Below are 23848 nucleotides of genomic sequence, written 5' to 3'. Positions count from 1 at the left end.
ACCGCCCCGCCTACTCAAAAATGAGCGTGCCGTCCCTAACTTTACAACAAAACTAGAATTCGAATTTTCTTTATTGTCATCGATATCGAGGTCCTGAAACAAAGACGAAGACCATCGGGATGAAAACGATAACGAACGACTCGCTGCTTAGAAAAAGTGGACTAAGTCGTCAGAAGTAGACGTTTCCCGCGGCAATCGGGAGGGTTGGGGAAACGGGAACTCGTGGAATCCCTTATGCGTTCGGGAGGAGTAAAAAAAAAAAATTGTCAACGTATGGTCTTTAGCATGTAGCCGTGAGCGTAACTCATCAGCGTCTACTTGTTAACGCGACTCGTTAGCATGTAGCCGTTAGCATATCTCGATAGAATATAAGTGTTAGCATGACTAATTAGCAATAACCCGTTTGCATGAATACGTGAGCACGACTCATTAGCATTTTCTCAATAGCAAGATTTGTTAGTATATAGCCATTAGCTCGACTCATTAGCATCTTCTTGTTTACGCGACTCGTTAGCATGTAGCCGTTAGCATATCTCGTTAGCATGTAGCCGTTAGCATATCTCGTTAGAATATAGGTGTTAGCATGACTAATTAGCAATAACCGTTTGCATGAATACGTGAGCACGACTCATTAGCATTTTCTCAATAGCAAGATTTGTTAGCATGTAGCCATTAGCTCGACTCATTTCCATCTACTTGTTTACGCGACTCGTTAGCATGTAGCCGTTGGCATATCTCGATAGCATGTAGCTGTTAGCATGACTACTTAGCAATAACCTGTTTGCATGAATACGTGAGCATGACTCATTAGCATTTTATCAATAGCAAGATTTGTTAGCATGTAGCCATTAGCTCGACTCATTACCATCTACTTGTTAACGCGAATCGTTAGCATGTAGCCGTTAGCCTAACTCGATAACATGTAGCTGTTAGCATGACTACTTAGCAATAACCCGTTTGCATGCGGTTTTAGCCAAAATATGCCACAGCAGCAGAACTGACATCAAACTTAGTTTTGGAACGCCTGCCCGTTTTTCTGTTGTATAACACGACAGACGTAAGGAACACGACAAACGTAAGCACAGTATTCAGTACAGTCGAAGTAGCCTCTGCGAGGTTCTCTGAACAATCTCGAGCGGAAGATGACACCTACAGCGGTATGGCACCTGGAAAGGCAGTCTTTAAGCCATGTTTTTGCGGTGCCGTGGACCATGGAGAGATGATTCAATGTAGCCACTGTAGCCACTGCCATGTATTTGTGAGCATGACTCATTAGCATCTTCTCGTTAGCAAGATTCGTTAGCATGTAGCCGTTAGGATGACTCATTAGCATCTACTTGTTAATGCGAATCGTTAGCATGTAACCGTTAGCGTAACTCGATAGTTTGTAGCTGTTAGCATGACTACTTAGCAATACCCCATTTGCATGTAGCCGTTAGGATGACTCATTAGCATCTACTTGTTAATGCGAATCGTTAGCATGTAGCCGTTAGCGTAACTCGATAGTATGTAGCTGTTAGCATGACTACTTAGCAATACCCCCTTTGCATGTAGCCGTTAGGATGACTCATTAGCATCTACTTGTTAATGCGAATCGTTAGCATGTAGCCGTTAGTGTAACTCGATAGTATGTAGCTATTAGCATGACTACTTAGCAATAACCCGTTTGCATGTAGCCGTTAGCATGACTCATTAGCATCTACTTCACCAGGCCAACTCATTGGCACTGCACATACAACACTGTCAGCAATGAGTCGGCCTGGCATCAACTCATAATAATGCAACGAAGAAGAATAGTGCCTTGTTACAATAGTGCAAGAGCATTGAGCAACATTTAAAAAAAACTGTTTTATATACAGTGTATAATGTTTTCTTTTTCTTTTATGTACATTTGTCAAATTTTAAAGCCCCACCGTGTTGTGTAATACGAACCTCTGTCATAATATGTCGCCCGCCAGTAATGTCGACCGCAGTATGAAATTAAAAAAATTGACCGGATGTTGGCTGTAGCCCTTTGGCCACCTGTGAGAATTTTAGCCCACCCTATTTCCGACACGGCGACTGTAAATGAAAAAAGGAAAGTTGACTGCGAGGATGAGTACAGAAATCGGAGGGGGTTTTTCACCGAAGTCCTCAACAACTGCGTACGACTCATCTGGTTTTAATAAAATATGAAGCGGCACTGCCAGACCAAACATGCTGACTCACTTGATCAAATGATCAAACGCTGCAAGGGCGAGCGACGAGGTCTGAACGCCAAGCACCGCAAACTTTTGGCGGAGGGTGAATTTTTAAAAGATTGCCAGGCTGAATAGTCAGCCCTCACTCCTTTTCAGCGTACCAAATCTGGCTTCCCTGATTTTCTGACAAGTTTGGACACCCCTGCACTATCTTAAAGAAATTCCAATTTCTCCACCTATGTTTTTTTTTTATAAATATTGGTGTGTCATTTTATGTATTTTCATGTATTCAAATGATTTTTTTTTAACTGAGTGAGTTTTTCTGTCGCACTAGGGTGCACTAAATATGACACACTGTCCCTTTAACGACAAATGTCTGACATGCAAACAAGCAGCCGATGTTTGTCACAGGAAGTGGAAGAAAGCTGCCCTTCCTTTCGTTTAGTGTGGTTAACCAGAACGGAAGGAAGGCATCACATGTGCCGATGCTACCAGCCTCTGTAGTACTTTGTTTTATCGGTTTTGACTACTCTGCTGAAACAGAACTTATCCCATTCTTTTGTATAAAGGCCTGCGAGGAAATTGCTATTACCGTATTTTCCGCACTATAGGGCGCACCGGGTTATAAGGCGCTACAATGGGAACGTCGACAAAACAGTCAGATGATTCAGTCCAACTGATTACCCCCTTAACATTCCCAAAGCTTGCAAAGAAGCAAATACGTGTCTCAGACATGTACGGAAACAGTGTCTGTACGATGTCACTCAAATGCATCGTTCCATCATTCGGAAGGTTAAAGTCTTGGGATTCAAGAAATGCCAACCATTCCTTAGTTTCTATTTTCTTTTTCGCTCGCAACTTTACTGTGCATATGACAATAAACACTTGGAATTGAGTTGAATTCATTCAACATCAAGATCGTTCTAAAACAAGATACCGGGAAAATATAAAGCCGCATAGCTCACCTAAGTTCTCACGTTCAATAATGATACGCAATCATGGTCTTCTTACAACCGTGAGTGAAGTAAATCCAGGAGAGAAAAATATTTACAAATACAGACTAATGAAACATGTTTCTTTATGGCGTACTTTAGCAAGTTTGCTATTCACAGTCATCTTTTTCGGCCAATTGCAGGGTTTGTTTCGGCCCTCTAGCCTATCCGAGGCTCCGAATAACTTCAGCCAATAGCGATCGATTTAACGGATGATTGACACATCTTTTTCGGCCAAATGCAGGGTTTGTTTCGGCCCTCTAGCCTATCCGAGGCTCCGAATAACTTTAGCCAATAGCGATCGATTCAAATGATGATTGACACATTGGTTAGCCAATGAAACGCCGGTAAATAAATCCCAGCATTCACCGCAGACTACTCCACGTTCGGGGGAAAATGGAGTCGGCGGCTGCTTGCATTAGTTGCAAGATTTTGCGATTTAATATTGATCCATATATAAGGCGCACTGTATTATAAGGCGCATGGTCCGCTTTTGAAAAAAATGAAGACTTTTAGGTGCGCCTTATAGTGCGGAAAATACGGTACATATCATTCGAACCGATACCGTATAAATGATCTTTATTTTCAATATGTTTTTATACTATTACCCTTCACTTTTGCACGGTAGTATTTGCTCTCATTGTAAATGATCTTGCAGGTTTTGATTCAATGGCGTATTTGACACTCGTAGAGGAAGAACAGCGCCATATATCCATGAAGCTTTTCCAATCACTGACTCTGCCGACACCACGCACCGATATCGCAGTCATTTACAGGAAGTGAGCAGACCCTCCGGCTGGGTAAGATTTGAAGCCCCAAAGAGTTCACGTGTAATCCAAAGATTCATGATTTACGTATGTGTCGTGTTTCATTTCACCCGTTATGAATCCTTTGATATTTATTTCCAAAAGCATCAACGGGAACGCCCACCGGTCACAGGACATGCCTCAGTCCATTGATGACATCAGCGGCATTAAAAAGAGAGGCGCGAGTGCTAGGCATCGATAACCGGTTGTCATTCGGAACCGGTTCCGCCGTTAACCGATACCTCGGTGGTAAAACTCCGTTTCCGTTCCACCTTCGATCCCTCTCGGGCTGCGGTGCTAACGTAGCGAACGAACGCACCCCAATGCAGGGTCAGGGGACGTCGTCCCACGTGCTATTGTTTCTTTTATCTTACGATGAAGTTAAAATGAAGTACATTATAAAAAATAAAAATTAAAAAAATGGTCAAAAACGTGTGATTTCAGAACAAAACATGTTTTTTCAGCGTTTAAATCAAGGGTGGGCAAATGACAGCCCGCGGGCCACACGCAGCCCCATACATTTTTTTTTATCCGGACCGCCCAACAAAAATGGACAAAATAGAATGACAAGAAATATATAATAGTCAATAAAGTACTACTTGTAAACATGTTTTGGGGCCAACTTTGTGTGTCTACAACAAAAATACTATAACAGAAATACTATAAAAGTATGACATTATTGCTAAAAAACTAAATTTCAATGTTGGTGCTTTTGTTCTGATCTGGAAAAGAAAAAAAATGTACACTACAAAAATACTACTACGGAAATATGACGGATCAGAACTACAACTACAGAAATAATAAAAACAACACAGATAATACTAGGTAAATACTTCCAAAATACCACTTCAGTAATACTTGAATTCAAAAATGCCATAACATTTCATTGCATGATGAAATGAAGTTTAGTTTCTCAGATGATTAAGACAAAAATGTATGGCCTACACATGAGGTCAAGCGCTCGTCTTATATGTCAAAGTGTTCTCGGTTAAGACACTGAATCCCTAATGCCCCCGATAAACAGGGAACTAAAAGTACTAAATCATATTTAGGGTTTTAGAACTGCAAACACTTCAAGGGAATAAATAAAGGAGTATTAAATAAACATTTTCTGCATTTGAGAGAATAATCTAAGAGAAAGATGCGGACTTGAACCGCCGCTCCAAACGGAGAGAATGCATAGCAGTCCAAAAATGTCTTCTCAAGCAAACGAAATGAATAAAAGCAGAATACCTGATGGATGGCAGAAATCCCACGGAGGTGAGGGATGACGTCTCCTTGCTCTTCTTCTTTCTGTCACTGTGAATACTAGCGGTCGACGACTCGTCCTGGCCACGCCCTCACACCTTCGGTATCTCCCCATCGCGTTGGTTCAAATGGCCCAGATAAAAAGATAGTTGGCCCTCGTGGGCGTAACTAGCCCGTTTTGGAGGGTGCTCGACACCCCCCAGATATGATAAAGGACAAATATGTTCATAAAAGGACAAAATAAGCGCAAATATCACCAAAAACGCAAAATCATTCTTATTTCAAAAAGTCACACAAAAGTCAGACCAACGCAGCCTCAGAAATACTCCGACTTGAAATGGTTCGGTCCGTTTGATTCCTAGCACCGTGTAGTCGTATTTCTGCAGTGGCATTTTTGTAGTATTTTCTGTAGTCGAATTTTTGTGGTATTTCTAGAGTACTATTCAATAGTTAGATAGATACTTTATTCATCCCCATATGGAAATTCACACTTCCAGCGGTCTCCTTTTGTTGTTTATTAACAGATGAACAGGATGGCCTCAGGGTGCTGTGTTTGTAGTTAAGCAAGAGCGGAGTGGATGACGTCACACGCTAGGCCAAAAGTTCCACGTCCCTGCAGCAGATGGAAATCTTTGTGCCCAGGGTTACACCGTCTCGTCTTCACCTAGATAGCGAGTCCGCCTCCTCTCCGCTTCCCGCAGGCTTTTGTGTCTCTTTCCCGAACAGCGCTGAAGCCGGGTAGCTCCACGTTAGCGTCCGGGATGCTGGACGTGAGCCACAATTCCGTAAAACACAGCAAACTGTATGCTTTGACGTTTTTCACCAGCATTATGTACTGTTTCCACTGTATAATATTTTCAGTATATCTAAAGCATTTTTGTAGTATTTCTTTATAGAAAAGGTATGAAGTGAAGAAAAAGGACTTATTGGCAACAGAGTTGAAAACGGCTCAAAATCCTGAAGTCACCAAGCTTTCGATGTAAAAATGGCGTCGACTCGCGTGCCAGGATCGAAGGAAAAGCTGTTAGCCATCGTAAATGGAAGTTCTGCTGGATGACGTCCTCCCGATCGGTGGTTAAATGCGTCCAGGGGAAAAGATTGGACCGAGGCACTCATCTGCTCCGGTTTGCAGGCGCATTTCATATCAGGTAAGGGAAATGAAATGTGATGAATGTTGCTATCGAGTCCATAGGTAACGAATGTAATAATAACTTTTGTTTTGTTGAAATTCCCGCCGACATGTTTGTATAGTTTGTGTATAAGTCCAGCAGTGCCACCTGCTGGTTTGGGGTAAGGTTTAGTTTAGCCTCTGATTTTATGACCGGAAGGCGGATATTGTTAGCAGTCTCCAGCGCGCTGCAAACGGTAAGCCACGATCATTTGGTGCTCCGCAAAAAAGTTTGACAACAGGAAAACCACAAAGCTGTTTGGATTTATTTTCGTTTTGTTTTAAGTGTCATTTATGTTAGTTTCGCCGTACGTTGTACTCGAATGAAATGCTCATTTCCCTCATAGATGTTGAGTACCAGCGGAGGTGCTAACCACCTGGTGTGTGTGTGTTGTGTCGCTCATTGCAGGTCAATTGTTCCCATTTTTACACTCGTTATTGTAATTATTTCTATTTTCACAAATGTATAAAAAGGATGATGTTGGCTAAAATTCAGATTAAAAAATATGTCGAGTTGAATTCATCATAAAAGTTAAAACCACTATACGATCATTTGTTAAAAGTATCTTGTTGAGATGTAGAAATTGTTGTGATGGTTGATTTTCTGAACTTTATTGTAACTGAAAAGAAAATGATTTGTTTATAGTTGGCGCGCCGCTAACGATTTTGATAGCCAGCGGAGGTGCTAACCACATGGTGCGTGTATGTTGTGCTAACGTAACTGAAATAAAAGCCTCATCGTCCAGTTCAGCCTGAATGTGGATCCTTGGTGGGACGGCTACACCGAAGTTACACAAATATCGGAAGAATATCTTGTTTACTTAGCGTCAGGTAACAGCGTGTAGCATAATCAAAAGATGCTTCTCCTAAATAAAAATATAGGAACGATTAAATGTATCTAATAAATGTTTTTATTTTTAAGCAGCCGCACGCAGCTGACATTGGCGTCTAGGCTACATGCTAACAGTTAGCTGAAGCCAAGAAAATAACGAAACATTTTTTCCAATATAAGTAATACGGACTCAATAGCAACAATGAAACGTTAAAATTCTCTTACTTCGTTCGAAGTGTGTGCTGCAAACCCAAGCAGATGAGCGCCTCGGTCCAATCTTTTGTCTTTAATGCATTCAACCGCATTACTTTTCTTTGACGAGGATCCCGGAAAACTTTGCGATCACGAATGTTTTTTCTGCGATTCTGGCATCCAAACACACATGACAAGCGCTCGTGGCGACTTTCTTTTGCTCTGTCTTCTGACCAGCGCGAGTATTGTTTTGCCTCGGCTTCGTCACAATGTTTACTAACAAACGAAAGGGTGGATTGTGTTATCCTGGGAGCTGGAGCCACACAGTCCGGCAATGGAACGGAGGCAGTACGCTATTAAAGTTTCGGTTGATGACGGTCGGTGTTCTAAAAGCACTTAGCAGTTCTCACATAAAGCGCACACGTGACGAATGGATGACGAATGCAACTCAACAGACGGTGATGATTTTGGAAGAAAACAACGGCGTTACTATAGATAGCAACCGGCAGGCTTCATCTGCCCCAAACCAGCAAAAAGTCATGCTCACCAGACACTCGTCAGATTGCTTTTCAATGGGAACGCTGCATAGGGAGAAAATGTAAGTTTAAAGGGATGCCCAAATTCTAAAACGTACGAGAAAATAGAGATGTTTTTTGCATGATATCTCTATGTAACGGGTGTAATAATAACTTTTGTTGTATTGAAATTCCGGCTGAAATATGTTATATAGTTTTTGTGTAAGTGTCCTGCAATGATGAGTCCAACAGTGCCACCTGCTGGTATAGGGTAAGGTTTGGTTTCGGCTTTTGACTTGTGACCGGAAGGCGGGGTTTTTGGCAGTCTACAACGAGCTGCCAACGGTAAGGCACGATCTTTTGGTGCTCCGCAAAAAGTGAATTTTAAACATTAAAACCACAGCTGACAAATCTCTCAACATGCACAGTAATGTGATTGATGTTGTCAAGCAGTTTGGATTTATTTTCGTTTTGTTTCTGTCGCATTTTATGTTCGTTTTGCCGGACGTTGCGTGTTGTGCTAAAATGCTAATTCCCCTTATAGAGATCAAAGCCAGCAGAGAAGCTTACCAGGTGTTGTGCGTGACTCATTCATTTGCAGGTAAATTGTACCCATTTTTATACTGGTTATTGTTATTATTTCTATTTTCTCATATATATAAATAGTATGATGTTGGTTAAAATTCATTGTAAACATTAAAAAAAACACTATACGATCTCTTGTTAAAAGTATCTTGTTAAAATGGATGTAAAAATGTATTGGGATCGTTGATATTCTAAAATATATTTTATGTAAATGAAAAGAAAGCTCTTTGATATGTTTTTGCGGGCAGTCTAAGAGCACGCTGCCAACGAGATCAAAGCCAGCAGAGAAGCTTACCACGTGTTGTGTTGTGACTCATTCATTTGCAGCAACTGTAATTAAAACCTCATCGTCCAGTCCGGCGTGAATGTGGATCTTTGGGTTACATCTATACATATTATCGGTATACTCCATTTATTTTTAATGCATTTTGAAGACAGTGTCTCGTCTTTGAGCTTTGATGTTATCCGAGTATCACCAGCCCTTTGGCAAGCCAGTTACCATATTGGTTTAGCTGTTAATTAGTAGAATAAGTTGAGTGTTTGAGGCCTGGTTTTGGTTGTTTTTGTGGAGAATGCCTTGGCCTTGTTTTGCAGGTGGCTGCAGCAATGGTACAACAAACGGCGACCGCTCAAAATGGGACCAACTGGCAAAAGATCCAACAGGGGTTAAGCCTGCCGGGACACGGCAGCTAAGAAGGGCTATCTGTGACCGATTGGTGGACAGGAACGCAAGGCTGGCTGACCGAAAACATGCAGTAAGCAGCCAGGATAACCGGGTGCCACAGAGTAAGCAACGTTCCAATAACTCCAAGCGGGAATGAGTGCTATGCAATCATCGATGACTACAATCGCTGTCAGTAAGTAACAATAGCGCGTCCCGTTGAAATACTAAGTGTTTCTTGTCATTCGGGGACGTCACAGATCTAAGGGATATGAGATAAAACTGTCTACTTTGAGAATGGATTCCTCAAAATCCAGGGCAAGTGGAACAGTATTGAACATATTTGCATGATTGTGCAGAGAAACCTGACACATTCTCTGAAAAAATAAACACTCTCAAAAGCTCAACTTCTAAGATATTGGATTTTATACACTTGACTATAAAGGATTTTATATGGTTGACTACAAAGTACATGTATTCAGTTTGATGCAATAAGGATATTCACTGTTTTTTTTTAGGTACATTAGAAGGTTAGGCTGTGTGGACAGCATGAGACTTATTTCTGTTAACAGAATTCCTGTGAGTGCTGATGGAGAAGGCCAGACGCACAAGGACAGACGTCGGGGCGCCGCTGGTATGCGAAGATTGCTGACCCGAGCCGACACACCCTCATGCGAGGAGAAGACCAATAAGAGAAAGCGTAAGTTAGTTGCAGAGGACACATAGCCAATAGTGGAATGTCTTTTCTTTTCTTTGTGAAATGTATAAATAACCCGGGGCAACAAGGAGGGGGACGTGCGGTCTCTTGTTGATACACTTAAGTCTTCTGTTGGGAACAATAAACATCCACCCCCGTGTTATCCTTCTGGTCATTTCTCTCAAAAAACGAGCACGCATGATAGTTGGATGAATGTGGGTCGTGTTTGGTTGATGGAGTCAGATAACTCATTCGAACAATTTGTTAAAACGCTACATTTTGAGAGATCAATTCTCAACAAAGACAGGAAAGGAGCTGTAACGTTTGAAAACAAAGATTGTCATGTCACAATTTTAAATCCCGTCCGTGTACTTATTTTGAAGAGTAGTATTTTGGCCATTGTTATGAAATTCTTTTGAACATGAAATACTTTGAACAGGTGTACAAAAACAAAAAACGTATCAACCTGACTAAACGATATTTTTAACAGTATGCAGGGATTCTTATGAATGAATATCGGCAAACCCAGCACAACACGAGCCTATATACGCAGGCATCATGATATTCTTATGGTTGTTACGGCGCAGAGCAAAAAATATAACTGATCGGGCGTATAAGGAGAATCTGTTGCAAATTTAACCTATATACAGACAGGATTTTTTTTCTACCGCAATGGTGCCATTTCTTTTCTACCGGTGCGCCGTTCGTTCCTTAGCCCCATGACTGTGCAGAATTGAAGGAAAAAACAAACATTTTGCAGCTACTATGCACTAAAGTCAGGACATAAACTGCACATTTTTGAAGAATATCAAAACATAAACGCTTTACCACAGATGCCAACTTTAGTGTGTAAAAAATAATAATAAAAACCAAAACAATGACCCCGACGGTACAGTGATTGGAAAGATCCAAATAAATAGAAGGAACGTGTGAATTGAGGCACAACAGCAGCCACACAATCACGTCGCAGGCTCAATGGACTTGGAAGTAGAGGTAAGATCTTGGGCCCGAACCCGACCCGACTTTTGGGGCTGGACATGAAACGTCAATCATGAAGTCAGTTCGGCCCAAGCTTCTGTCTCGCTGATTTTTTTTTTTGTTTCAATTCCAATTACCCACTCGTCACTTGTTTATTTTTAGTCGCTGGCCAAAACAGACAGTCCTCCTCACTCATAAAATGTGAAAATCCGGATTTACTTTGGGCTCGGTCCCTCAAAATTGAGTTCCTCAGGTCGGGTCAGGCTGGATTTTTTTAGGTCCGACCTCACCTCGACTTCGAAGCCCTGCCGACGTGCACTCAACAAATCTAAAATCATACTTAAGTCACAGTACAAAAGTTCAAAAAACAAAGTGTTTTAAATAGCTGAAAATACGAATATGTAAATGTGCACCCTGAGCAGGCCTGATCTCGGGAAGCTAAGGAGGATTGGGACTGGTTAGTTCTCTGATGGGGGACCGCCTGGGAATATCAGGTCCTGTATCGGGTCGACTGTTTCTTTGAGCTTTTAGTGTCCTGGGTGGACTAAGCAATGCTAAGCTAAAGTAGATGCCTGCCCACTACCAAATTTTGGTGTTTTTTGCAGATTTATCACTTGCAAAGGTTTCATCAGACCAATTCTAAGATCACACAGTGAAAACCCAAAAAAATGCAAAATAAGAAAATGTAGATTCCATTTATTAAGGTACAAAAACAAAGTAGTCCTATCTGCTGAACATAATAGCGAGGTGGGCCACCATCGGCGGCGAAATCCAACGTTTACGATAATTGGTTGACTCTCTCAACCCTGTGGAGGAAATTTGGCCCATTCTGCTTTGCAAAATTGGTTTAAATCTGCCACATTAAAATATTTGAGCATGAACTGCCCATTTAAGGTCACACCACGGCAGCAAATTGTCCTGGTCCTGAGGCAACTAAGCGGCCCAATTAATGTCAGTGTTCATGACTCCACTATGATAAAGACAATGGCCAAGAACGACATCCACGGGTGAGTTCCCAGGCAAAGACAACTGCTGTCACAAAAGAACACAATGAGTTGTCTCACATTTGCAAAAAAGCATCTTGATTATCCTCAAGACTTTGGGAGAAAGTTTCTGTGGAATGAGGAGTCAAAATTGAAATTTTTAGGTACCTCTGCCGTAAAAATGGCACAGCATGTGACAAAAAGACCATGATGACAACAGTAAAGCATAGCGGTGGCAAAGCGATGGTCTGGGGCTGCTTTGCTGCCTCATCATCGGGACAAATTGCTTTCGTTGACGGAATCATGAATTTGGGTGTTTAGCAGAAGATCCTGAAGGAGGACGCCGGCAGTTGGTTAACGCAGCAGGCCGACAACCCGAAACACAATAAATGAAGGTTCCTGAGTGGCCAGTAAAAGTCCAGATTTAAATCCAATTGGGATGCTGTGGTGTGACCTGAAACAGGCAGTTCATGCTGGAAAAAAACCCCAGAATGGCAGGTTTGAAACACATTTGCAAAGCAGAGTGGGCAAAAATGTCTCCGCTGTCTTGTGAAAGATTCATCACCAATTATCGGAAGCGTTTGTATTCTGTTATTGTTGCCAAAGGTGGCCCAAACGGCTTTTAGGTTCTGATTTTTTTGTGCTTTAGTAAATAAAACATTTGAAAACGGCATTTTGCATTTCCTGGGGTCGTCTGTGTCGTATTAAAATGAGTTTGATGATCTGAAACCATTGCGAGTGCTAAAAATGCAAAAAACACACAAATCGGTTAGCGAGCTATTACTTTTCTATGGCACAGAGAATCAACAACTCTCCTCTCTCATGCTTCTTCTGAAGTAAGTATACCGGCTAATGTTTCTCTAATGTTCATATTATAAGGCAAAAAGATGGCTAACATTTTCAAACATTTGCCAACAGAAAAGTCGTAAAGGCGAACGTAAAACAGCAAATCATTGCGAGGGCAACGGCTGAGATTGTAAAGAAATTCCCCTCAATTCGCTCAGAATTGTCCAGGATTTTGCATAAGGACTCTCAGCGGTTGACCCTCCTTAGGCTATTCTGCTTCATCGCACGTCAAAGCTCACGGGCCAAACGGATCTTACGATCCGCGCGTTATTTTGCAAAACCATCGGCGCTTCAATGTCTCTTTAAGCGAGGTCACTTCTGTTCGGATATGTGTCACGACTACAGTACGACGGAAGCCTTTCCTTTGGGGAAACCGGCATCAAATAAGGAAAAACTGCAACTCGTGGTTATTATCCCGACATGCTGAAGGGAAGACATTCTTCATCATCACTCAGGCACTTGGGCCACTCAAACAAAAGCATGTGGAATTACTGCAAAAAAAAAAAAGTCATTTTAACTGCTGAGATGTTCCCGATTCGTAACAGACGCTGATGAAAAGTTCAAAATTGACCGGTGGCTAAGCCCCGCCCTCAAGCACAACGATCCAATCACAGTGCGCGTAGCAAACCCAACGCACTCAGAGTTCCCTCATCCATAGAAATGCATGGCAGTTCATCAGATTCTTATTTTCCCTTTGTGCTTTTTTTTCTTACATTTTAAACTCCAAAATGGTCAAACGGTGTGCGTGAGATACGGGAAAATCGGAGAAGCTAAGCGATGGTGTTCCTCTTTTACCCATTCCAAAGCCGCATTTGAATCGAGACGAGCGTCCGCTTTGGATAAAGCTATGTGGTCGTCCGCGGCAACAACTCAACGTGGATAAAGTTAAAAAGGATGTCTACATCTGTTCTAGGGTAAGTCAAATGAGTTTGCTGGAGGAAATATCCAATTATCTAAAACATGAACACCTCTTACGTTAGGCTTACTTTAGCCAACGCTATCTCTAACAAGTCAAGTGAAGTGAATTAGGTCAATCACATTTCTTAACATGCATGAACAATGCTGATCCTCCATCTTGTTTTTTAAAATGATGATGATGATATGTGCTTTATCACGTTTACATTGTGACCTGTATATTTTGTCCTGAAGCTCAAACTTTTCATGGGCCTTCTCAAGAATGAAATCATGAATATAATGCAGAGTCCGGGCCCTTTCAGTGACTTTCTGGATGAAATGGGATCTTTGGGGGTGCGAGTGCGCATCGCTCGCCTTCTGCCAAATGTCTCCTACTGTGGCACTCGCCATAGCGCTCTTCACACGGGGCGGAGCTTAGCCATCGCTGAATCCGGAACATATGGACCTCTTCCTCTCTTTGTCAACGTCAAAGCAGAATTGCTTGCAAAAGAAAAACAAACCCCGGCAAAAGGCACTCAGGCGGGTTTCTTCAACGTCAGCAGTCGCCTTCTCAAGGCGACACCGCAAACGATATTCACGCGTTTCCGTTCCGTTGTGGCCGACCCCTGAGGATGATGTCGAACGTGCCAAGCGGGGTAGGAGCCAGTGAGGTAAAGTTGTGATGATGCAGTTGAGGTGCGCGCCGCTCCAGTCAGGTCTCAAAGTATTTATAGATGGCCGTGACGTAAGTCATGACGCTCTGCCAGTCTGGCCTCTCGGTGTGTACCATATCGTTGATGTCCTGGGAAAGCCACAAAATTCATCATTTATCTCTGGCATCCTCAAGATAGTCTAGAAAAGTTATTATTCATTTACCGTATTTTCCAGACAACAAGTCACGTTTTTTTTATGGTTTTTACACACCTCGGGTTTAGACTTTCTCCGATGTGTTGCCAAACATAACGCTTACCATCAAACCCAAATCGATGACATTTGCCATTATCACTGAAGTGAACTCCGGACCAGTACTCTTCTATTCAAACAACATGCTCCTTAGGAAACCTCAGTCTAGCTTTAGGACTTTTATCTTCGTCGGTCATTGCAGCGTGGGCCTTCAGTCCCGATGTTCTTAAACGGCAAGACAGATCCTTTTCATTGTCAGCACTGAACTGGTGAGCAGTTCCAGCAACAGTGTGAAAACTACAACCTAAACCCCAATTTCGTTGTCACAATATGTTAACCCATTTTGTAACAATGACAATAAAGGTATATTCTATTCTATTCTACTCCAGCGACCTGTCCTCTCTTGCATTTGTCTTCCGTGGACGACCCGCCTTCTTGGCCTTCTCGAATGTAGTTTTGTAAAGATTCTGTATATTTTGTCTTGCTATGGCTGATCGGGTCATCCCTTTCGTTTTTTATCTGGACATCCTGCTGCCGGAGGTTTTGAGTCACTTTAGAACAGGCCACCATCTTGCAAAGTCAGTGAAACTGGCAGTCGGAATGCCAGTTAAATAGGGGTTGACGGATAATCCAAGAGATTAGCACCATGAGGTGGGGAGGCACCTGAAAGTCTTCTCGAATTTTGATGGGTTTGCTTTTGGCAAAATACATGTTTTTGGTTTAAACGCCTAATCCATTTTGCGGAAACGTGCAAAAATGTTCTTCAACTGTTGAGCAGTGAAGATGGCTTTTCTTTCAATGGTTTGTAAATGCTTCTCTAATTTTGATCTCGAGTGTAGTGGAGGTGCAATTGCAATTTTCATTCTTGGAATGATTTTCATTTGAAAACTCACTAAAGTGCATTTAATGCCGACACTTTCCGCAGCCTGGAACGCCAACGTGAAGTTCCTCCTCTGTTAAAAAAAAAAAGGAAAAATAGACAAGTCATTACATTTTTATTTTAGAGCATGGATGAGAAATGAATTTCCTTTTGTGGTCCTCAGTGGATGTCAAAGAGATAACATACTCTGCAATCATCTCAATATCATCTTTCTCTTGTTTTGGTGTGAAGTCTAGTCAAGTGAAGTCCCATTTCTTTGTTTGGCCCTTCATCACAAAAATGTCTCAAAGGACTGCACAGGATTACAATAACAGCATCCCCTGATCTGAAACCAACATGCGGGCAAGGAAAAAACCTCAGCGAGAGGGAAAAAAAGAAACCTTGAAAAGAGGCCTCACAAGTGGTCATCCCCCTTCCAGGATAACCAGGGTGGAATAGATTTAGCATTGAGTTAGAGTATATAAACAATCGTAAACATCAATAAAAGAGAACACTTGGTAACATGTCAAAATTTGTCCGGAAATTAGATAATAAAATGTTGACATTCAATGAATGTCCATAAAACATTTCATGAAATATTTCAGATATCCTTAGAAAACTTGCATCATTCTTACCATTGTTGGAATTTTTACCTTCCCGTGGTTGCTATATTATGCCGATCAAACTGTCATTATTTGTTTTTCAAATGTTCCTTTTTGGGAAATAGTGCCGTGTAATGGTTTTGATTTTTAAATAAGTAAGGAATCAACTCTACAACGCAACCAGTATCTAAGGCCGCTTTTCAAACGCCGGTCTACTGGTGACCCCAAGAGCCAAGAAGAAATCCGCAGGTTCAAGAGCGTTTTCCGTCGGCGCTGTGGAATGCCTTGCCTCTTGAGCCAAGATCTGAAACCTCAATGGAAGTTTTTCAATCTAGACCAAGACAAGCTTCTATTCTACAGTTTATGGTTGATGCGGACCTCATACTTTTCCTGTCCCGTCCCTTCCGGCTGCCTGGTTGTTGGAAAAATGAGGGAGAAGGACGAATGGGGTTGAGTCAGCGGACCAGCACCTGGACTTTAAGCGTGCCATCATCTTCATCGACCGGCCGACTGAGATGGGAACTCATGTACATATTACCAGGGTTATTTTTATATTATATTTTTTTATACATCTATTTCACCCTTGTCATCCTGGAAGGGGGATTACCATTTGTGAGACCCCATCTCAAGATTTCTTAATTTCCTCCTGCTGAGGTTTTTCCTTACCCTCACGTCGGTTTCAGATCATGGGATGATGTCAGTGTGGCCTGTACATCCTTTGAGACATCTTGTGATCAAGTCCATCGTAAATCAATGAATAAACTTAAGGCGGCAGTCGCTCAGGATGTAGCGCGCTCGTCTTGGGACCGAGCGGTTGCAGGTTCCAATTCCAAGTTAAATGTCAAGTAGGCGCCTGGCATGGCGCCATCGGTGTGTGAGAACGGGTACGCGTGAAGCGCATCGGTCTTCAGACCGTTTGACTTGACCGTGCCCCGGCTCGCTGTCACTTTCAGGGCCTAATAGAATACCCTAGGAGGGCCGATTCTGGCCCGTGGGTTGTACATTTAACACCCCTGTTTGAAAGTTTTTAAGCTTCCCCTCCAGTTACCACTTGCCTTGTCTTGGCCGGTGAGCTCCTGATAGGGGATGTGAGCCGGCAAGTATGTGTGGAGCACGGCGCAAAATGCCAGACCGTCGTTCCAACTACTGCTGAAATTGGTGATGTCGATGTTCTGGAACACAGAGCATACCGTTTGATGAACCTCCATATAAATAAGCGCTTTCAAAATGGAATCCATACTAAAGTGCAAGAGTCAACATTGTAGAGGCAATTATTAGAGCAGGGGTCTCCAAGGCGGTTCCCGCGGGCACCAGGGTGGCCCCTAAGGATAGTTGACGTGCCTGCAACTCTATTCTGAAGATAGCTTACCAGTCCTGAGTCATTGTATTTTTACAGAAATTTTTTTTTTTTTGGTTGACCGAGTCTATGGAACCCCATTTTTAATAATTCACCTAGTAAAAACGTAGAAATAACATACTCATATTTTAAAAATTGATAATCATTTTTAAGCAATTAGTAAAGTTAATGGAATGAGAATCTATTCATGTATTTACAAAACGTATACATCTTTTTACTGATTTAGTTTACAGGAAATACAACAAACTAAGTTTTATTTTTTGAGCAAATTACAAGAAAATTGTGCAGTTTTTTTTACCTGGCTTCCTGGTTACGTTTTCTAACTTTGTAACTAGCCATCTTCCTACCTTTTTTGTTATTAAGCAAGCTATCTAGCTAGCTTTTTGCCATTTTTGGATGCTACCAAACTAACATTTGACCAGTTATCGAGCTATATTTTGGCCTTCTTTCTAACTAATTCATCTAAGATTGTGCAGTTTTTTTTACCTAGCAGCCTGGTTACATTTTTAACTCTGTAACTAGCCATCTTCCTAGCTTTTTTGTTATTAAGCAAGCTATCTAGCTAGCTTTTTGCCATTTTTGGATGCTACCTCACTAACATTTGACCAGTTATCGGGCTATATTTTGGCCTTCTTTTCAACTAACTCATCTAGCTCTTTTTTTAAAAACTTTCTATCTGTCTATTTACTCTTAGCTAGCTATCAAGCTCCCCTTTAGTTTTTTACCTGTCCACCTTTCTAGCGAACTAAGAAGCTAGCTTTAGCTATGAGGAAGCCATCAAGCTAGGTGGCCGTTTTAGAAATGTATATCAAACTGGGGGCCCTTTGAGATATCTAATAAGAAAAAAGAGCTTTTATAGAGTCAATGATGTTTCCCTGACATTAGTTAAGCTAGCGGTGTGCGTCCGAGTCACTTTGCTTAATGTCATGCACTTCCTGGAGAGCGCCTCAGTTGCCATGGAGACCATGTCGCCTCACTCGTGAATACAAAAATACGAAACAAACGGCATCTTGCAGCCTATCGGAGCTCATCTCTTATCTTGTTTTTTTCTGGTCATTGCACAACGTCAAATGGGTGGCGGAGGTCTCAAACTCAAATGATGCAGTAGGTGGGGTCCGGGTGAGCTGGGGCCAAATCGGCCTTTCCTAATGAAAAGCTCCGATAAACACATTTAACTGTTCTCAAATATAGTTTTTGACTACACAAAAGAAAACAAATGAGTCAGTAATAAAGAGGTACAACAGTAATTCAGCAAATAAATACTTGAGTACATTTTCTACACAAATAAAGTATAAATACGAGAATAAATCAAAGAATAAGTATCACATTAAGGAGGAGGGGCCTAAAACCATCAACCCGGGGGCCGCAAGTTTGCGACCCCTGACGTGTAGGGCTAATACCAAGGAGGCTGATAACAGATACTTGAAAGCAGATATTTATTTTCTGTAAAGCTTAAAAATTGGGGTAAGACATTTTTAATAAAGCAACAAAAAATAGAATATTTGTTATAAATGTTCACAAAAACAATAGCTCTCTGAAACCGTTAACAGTTAATAAATTGGAATTTCAACGCAACTAACATGACTGATCTTTCACTTCAACCAAAAACTAACAGTCCAGGATATGAAATTAGGTTTAGCAGCAACTTGCATAAAAGGTACATGAAAACTTAAATAACTGATTCAAAAAAATGTCAATACAACAAACATGAATTAGCCAATGTTATGGTAACAGCTAATCACCTTCACTTCAGTGTGCTTGTCATGCTACCTTTCAATGACAAACACACACACACTTGATTGACCAACTGATGTTATGCTAAGAGCTAATATATCGGTCTCCACCTCAACTTGCTTCCCTAAAACAAGTTTACTCCACTCTTTAAGCCATCTTAATCATACACACGCTTTTCTACTATTGACTTTTTAAAATCTCAATATTATCAGCGGTCTTCATTCACAGGCCGGTTGGGACTCGGGAGCTAGCAGAGCAGTCGGTGTTTGCTCCGCTCTAACTATATTCCTTTAGCTTCAGTTGCTTATCCAATCAGAAGCCATGAGAGAAGGAGAGGCTCAGCTGCATCTGAGACTACATAATCGGCCTGTCAAATTTAGTTGGCCGATCTCCAATAGCTGTTGACGGAAATAGGGTACATTGAATGAACTTCAGCTACTCAGAGTACAACTTGTATGGGAAACCGAACGTGGTGCATTGGAAAAAAATGAAAATGTCTGCTCGAAATAACTTACTTGATAGCCTTCGGTTTTCTTCTGGCACCACTTCAGTAGCGCGTTTCTCTTGGAGCCACCGTACTCTCTGGCCAGCGCAGATAGGGGGTCTTTTCGTTCTTCTCTTTACAGAAAAACAACACATTGGCGGGTGTGGTGTGCTTGCATAGGACGCTTCGGGGTTCGTACGCGCTTTTCCTGGCCAAATTCAAGCACTTTTTAAGAACTTTCAAGGCAAATGATTCCATTTTCCAGTACCTTCAAAGGAAGAAATCCAAGACGTTTTTTTTGTTGTCGACTTTGATGACTCAAGTAAAGTCCCATCTTGCAGCTAGTTATTTTGAACGGTTGCTATCTATGATGCACTTTTAATATGTCAAAATTATTTACAAACGTGGATCAATAGGTATTGGCTAATCATGGAATTCCATACGGAACACCAAAAAAGAAAGTACTGTATGTATCAAAGGCATCTCTTTCATTTTCATGATATTGATGGCTCTGAAGCAGAGTGTATTTAATATTCTATTCGACTACTGATCCTCTGCCTTTTTTATTTTATTTATTTTAAAATAGAGTTGTAATTAGTTTAAAAAAATCATGTTTTTATAGCACTGAAGCATTATTTTTTTCAAATGTATCGTTTTGCATTTAGGGGGATTTTGTGTTGTTGTTTGACTTTAAATCTGTTCAGTGTGCTAAAAGCTCAAATTAGTGTGGTAAATCTGTGATTATTTCCATTTATATTTCATGTGTTTTCTAAGGATTCCCTGCAAAACATATGAAATTACTTTTGTGCATAAAGTATTATTATTGATAATTAAAAAAAAAATGTTAAAAAAAATCCGAGGAGCCGTTTGGGAGGCAAAAGAGAGGCTCTTCTCAGTGAGCCGAGCCAAAAAAGCCAGATTTTTCAATAGAGCCGTCCTCTTGGGCGCGAGCAGACTACACCATCATGACAAGCAGGCGTGTCGGCGCCATTTACACGCACTTTTAAAAAAATATATATTTATTGCGTCCTCTATAGAGACAGACTACCAAGAAACATGAAAATGGCAAGAATTTTCTTGACCTTGACGACAAAACATTAAAATTGATGCGTTTTCAAAGATTTCAAGCATCCGTACGAACCCCGAAGCTTCCTTTAGTTGTTCAATCTTTGCCGAGTTGTACCTAAGACGGCTGCGTGCCGTGGGAGTGACGGAGGCCGTGGGAGAGGAGGAGGCACTCATGGCCATCAGTGAAGACGAGGCGTTTCCGTCTTGGGCCGCCATGTCCCTTTTCATCTCTTCACTACTCCGACGGGAAACTGTTCGAGAACAAAAGGGGAGAGATGAATTTCTGGAAAGGTTCCTTCGTCACCACCGAGGATGTCGGCGAACCTGAAATGGTCTTGGTGGAATCGACGTTGGAGACCCTCTGGAGGACAGGAGGAGGTCGAGAAGCTGGGGCTCCTCTCAGAAGATGCTCGGCTGTAAAGACACGATTGCACTTCTGAGAATGAAGGGAACGACGGCCGACCAGTACCGACTTCCACTTCTTGTCCACGGATCGGATTTTCATTCGTCGACAAAGTTCTGCTCGTCATGGTTATAGTTAGACATATTTGACCCTCGTGTTGTCCTCATTTTATCGTCGCCGGCGACTTTAATCGGGCATGTTTATGGACAGTACTTCCCAAATTCATTCAATACGTGGACTGAGCAAATAGGGAAAAAAACACTGGACCGTGTGTACAGTAAGATCAAACATCCAGTTGGATCCCCCCATCTCTGTCTGTCCCTTACCCCCCTCATACACCCCCCCCCCCCCTCCGAGGAAACAAAGCCTATACAACAAAGACAGTTAAAACATCTTCTTTGTTCCTTTATCTCTTTGTTTTCCTTATCCTCACTGTAAAATGTGGAACTGGAGTCGTCCAATTTCGTTGTCACAATTTATCCCAATAAAGGTATATTCTATTCTATTCTATTTCAAGGACGATCTCAGTACTTATTTATACAGCTTATATTGCAAATGTGAATAAATGAAACCTTTCTTATTTTTGGTATTCCGTTGGGACCGATGGAGAAATCCTAACATTCCATGTTCAATAAAATATCATTGGCAAAGCAAAAGTCTTTCTTCTGGGTTTTAACAGCAAAGTAGCGGGTCATTTTGACCTGAAGACAACAGGAGAGTCAAATACGTAGGTGGACTTTCAAGCATTTATAAAGCAAGTACTGATCAAAATTAGAGAACAACTTGTAAAAAATGGAATTGTTTAGAAACCATACCATCTTCACTGCTCAACAATTTAAGAAAATTTGGTTGCGCGTAGAGCATGCTACAACAAGACTTTTCTTGCAAAATGGATGATGACATTTTAACAAAAAACTGTATTTTGCCAAAAATGCACTGATCAAAATTAGAGAACAACAATCACCTTGGCATTAAAAAAACTGAAGGTTACAACATTCAGGAATTAGTAAGAACTTTACAGGTCTATGCTGTGAATGACTACGGCACATCTGTGGACACAGAATAGCCCTAGTCCTTCACACTGCTCTGGAGGGATTTTGGTCCTTTCTTCTTCCAGCCTCCTCCACAGTTCGGTGATTGTAGTGGCTATCTTGACCATAACTTGGTCACCAAGGATTTTCCAGTTTCTCTTTTGGGTTGCGATCAGGACTCTGGGCAGGCCGATGTCCCTTTAGCGTTTTGCTGCGTGACATGGAGCATTGTCCTGCGCGAAGACTGCAGGCTCATTGGGCGATGAACGCAAGTGAGGAACCCGCAGATGAATTTATAGTTTTGTAAAGATTGAATATTCTTGATAGCACAGACCGTCAACTTGTCTTGGCTGATAGGGTCATCCATTTTGTTTTCATCTGGACATCAGTCACTTAAGAACGGCACACCATCTTGCAAAGTCAGTGAAACTGGCAGTCGGAATGCCAGTTAAATAGGGGTTGACAGATAATCCAAGAGATTGGCATCATGTGCTGTATTAGCACCATGAAGTGGGAGGCACCTGAAATTTGAATCGTTGAATGTTCCTCAAACTAAAGGTCTTTGGTTAAAATGCCTTATCCATTTTGTGAAAAACTTGTGGTAGCATGGTTAAGACCAATGTTCCCTCGAAGCTGCGTGTGTGCGCAATTGCGCACTGCCCAGAGCTTTTCCGCACACAAGAAAATCTAGCCGGCTCACAAAAATCAGGGCTCCAAATTGCTAATTAAAAAGAGAATTAACTCAAAGTTACAGAGCATGAGCGTAAAAATACCAGGGTTCCCCTGACGCTGTGTTCTAAATGCAGTATTTGAAGTCAAGGTCGAAGTAGAACGAAGTTGAGTCAAGTCAGTAGAGTTTTTCGAGAACCGGCTTCTTCGGCTCGGCTCACTAAAAAGAACCTGCTCTTTTGGGTCCCAAACGGCTCATCAGGTTGTTTTTGCTTCTTTCATCCCTACATGACCAAATATTATGTAAAATTGTGCACAAAATGACTTAAAGGAAGGGAGGATAGAACAAAAAAGAAAAAAATACCAAAATGAAAAAGTAGTGAAAAGCTGAAAAGAAAAAAAAGGAGAGAAAAAGAGAAAAAAGAGCAGGAAAATTTCAGAAAAAAAAAGCCAGAAGAAAAGAAAGAAGCAAATAAAGGGAAAAAATAAACACAACGAGATTTTTTTTAAAAGGAATTTTAAAAAAGGAGAAAAAAACACGGAAAAAGTTTGTGTTGCATTCAAATCATTTCCAATGATACCAAGTCAATCGTGTTGCCAACATTGTACTTCCACTAAAAAATGTAATTAAATACAGTTCTGTATCGTGCAACCGACTTGATAAGCCCCCAAAATTGTTAGTATTATGCGACAAGATACCAGGAATAAAAGAAATGGAAATCTTGTGAAAGAATTGTAAGAACAAATGACGTTTGTAGGCCATCATACATGAGTCAATTCATTCAAAAGTGAAAAATAACTTTGCATTGCCGGAAACTCGGCAAAATGTAAGTTGATGTCAAGTTTTGGACATGTTTGATGATGACTTAGTTGCCACTCTTGGGATTATGGTTGCTCACTGTTGTTTCAAGCGTCGCTCACCGACTTTGTGTGAACGCTCAGACCCGTAAGGAAAATGACAGGGAACATTGGTAAAGACGCAACAAAATGTCCTTAAACTGTTGAATAGTGAAGATGGTATCGAAATAATTGATTTTCTTTAAGTCATTCTCTAATTTTGATCTCCATTGTATATAGTACCTGAAATAATATTATTCGCTACTAAAGTATCCGTCTCCGAATATATCGTTCGCTCCCCTTAATAAGATTCTACGCGGAGGC

At 41.4% G+C, this 23848-nt stretch overlaps 1 protein-coding gene and 1 long non-coding RNA gene across 4 annotated transcripts in view; one reads left to right on the top strand and one right to left on the bottom strand.

Annotated features, from left to right (window-relative positions):
- Nucleotides 1-9898, top strand: part of LOC148366526 (uncharacterized) — a 38386-nt gene extending 28488 nt beyond the window's left edge. For 2 of the 3 annotated variants that reach the window (XR_015850589.1, XR_015850591.1), the window contains exons 2-6: nt 3831-3972; nt 5751-6374; nt 8478-8534; nt 9113-9273; nt 9752-9898. This is a non-coding gene — a long non-coding RNA (uncharacterized LOC148366526). The remainder of the gene's footprint in view (nt 1-3830; nt 3973-5750; nt 6375-8477; nt 8535-9112; nt 9274-9751) is intronic. The other variant, XR_015850590.1, reaches the window with a different exon arrangement.
- Nucleotides 9899-11625: 1727 nt separating this feature from the next.
- The window catches only part of LOC148366525 (cytospin-A-like), a 45536-nt gene continuing 33313 nt past the window's right edge, over nt 11626-23848 (bottom strand). Inside the window, exons 11-16 of the mRNA XM_088336988.1 lie at nt 20909-20998; nt 20700-20835; nt 19548-19650; nt 16997-17113; nt 15374-15433; nt 11626-14379 (exon numbers count right to left, since the gene is read on the bottom strand). Of these exons, the coding sequence (XP_088193114.1) occupies nt 14290-14379; nt 15374-15433; nt 16997-17113; nt 19548-19650; nt 20700-20835; nt 20909-20998 (596 nt within the window). The 3' untranslated portion in view covers nt 11626-14289. The remainder of the gene's footprint in view (nt 14380-15373; nt 15434-16996; nt 17114-19547; nt 19651-20699; nt 20836-20908; nt 20999-23848) is intronic.

This window comes from Urocampus carinirostris, chromosome 5, assembly GCF_059441175.1.
Source record: "Urocampus carinirostris isolate Australia breed hairy pipefish chromosome 5, RoL_Ucar_1.0, whole genome shotgun sequence".
NCBI classification, from domain to species: domain Eukaryota; kingdom Metazoa; phylum Chordata; class Actinopteri; order Syngnathiformes; family Syngnathidae; genus Urocampus; species Urocampus carinirostris.
This window is presented reverse-complemented; position numbering and strand designations above follow the sequence as displayed.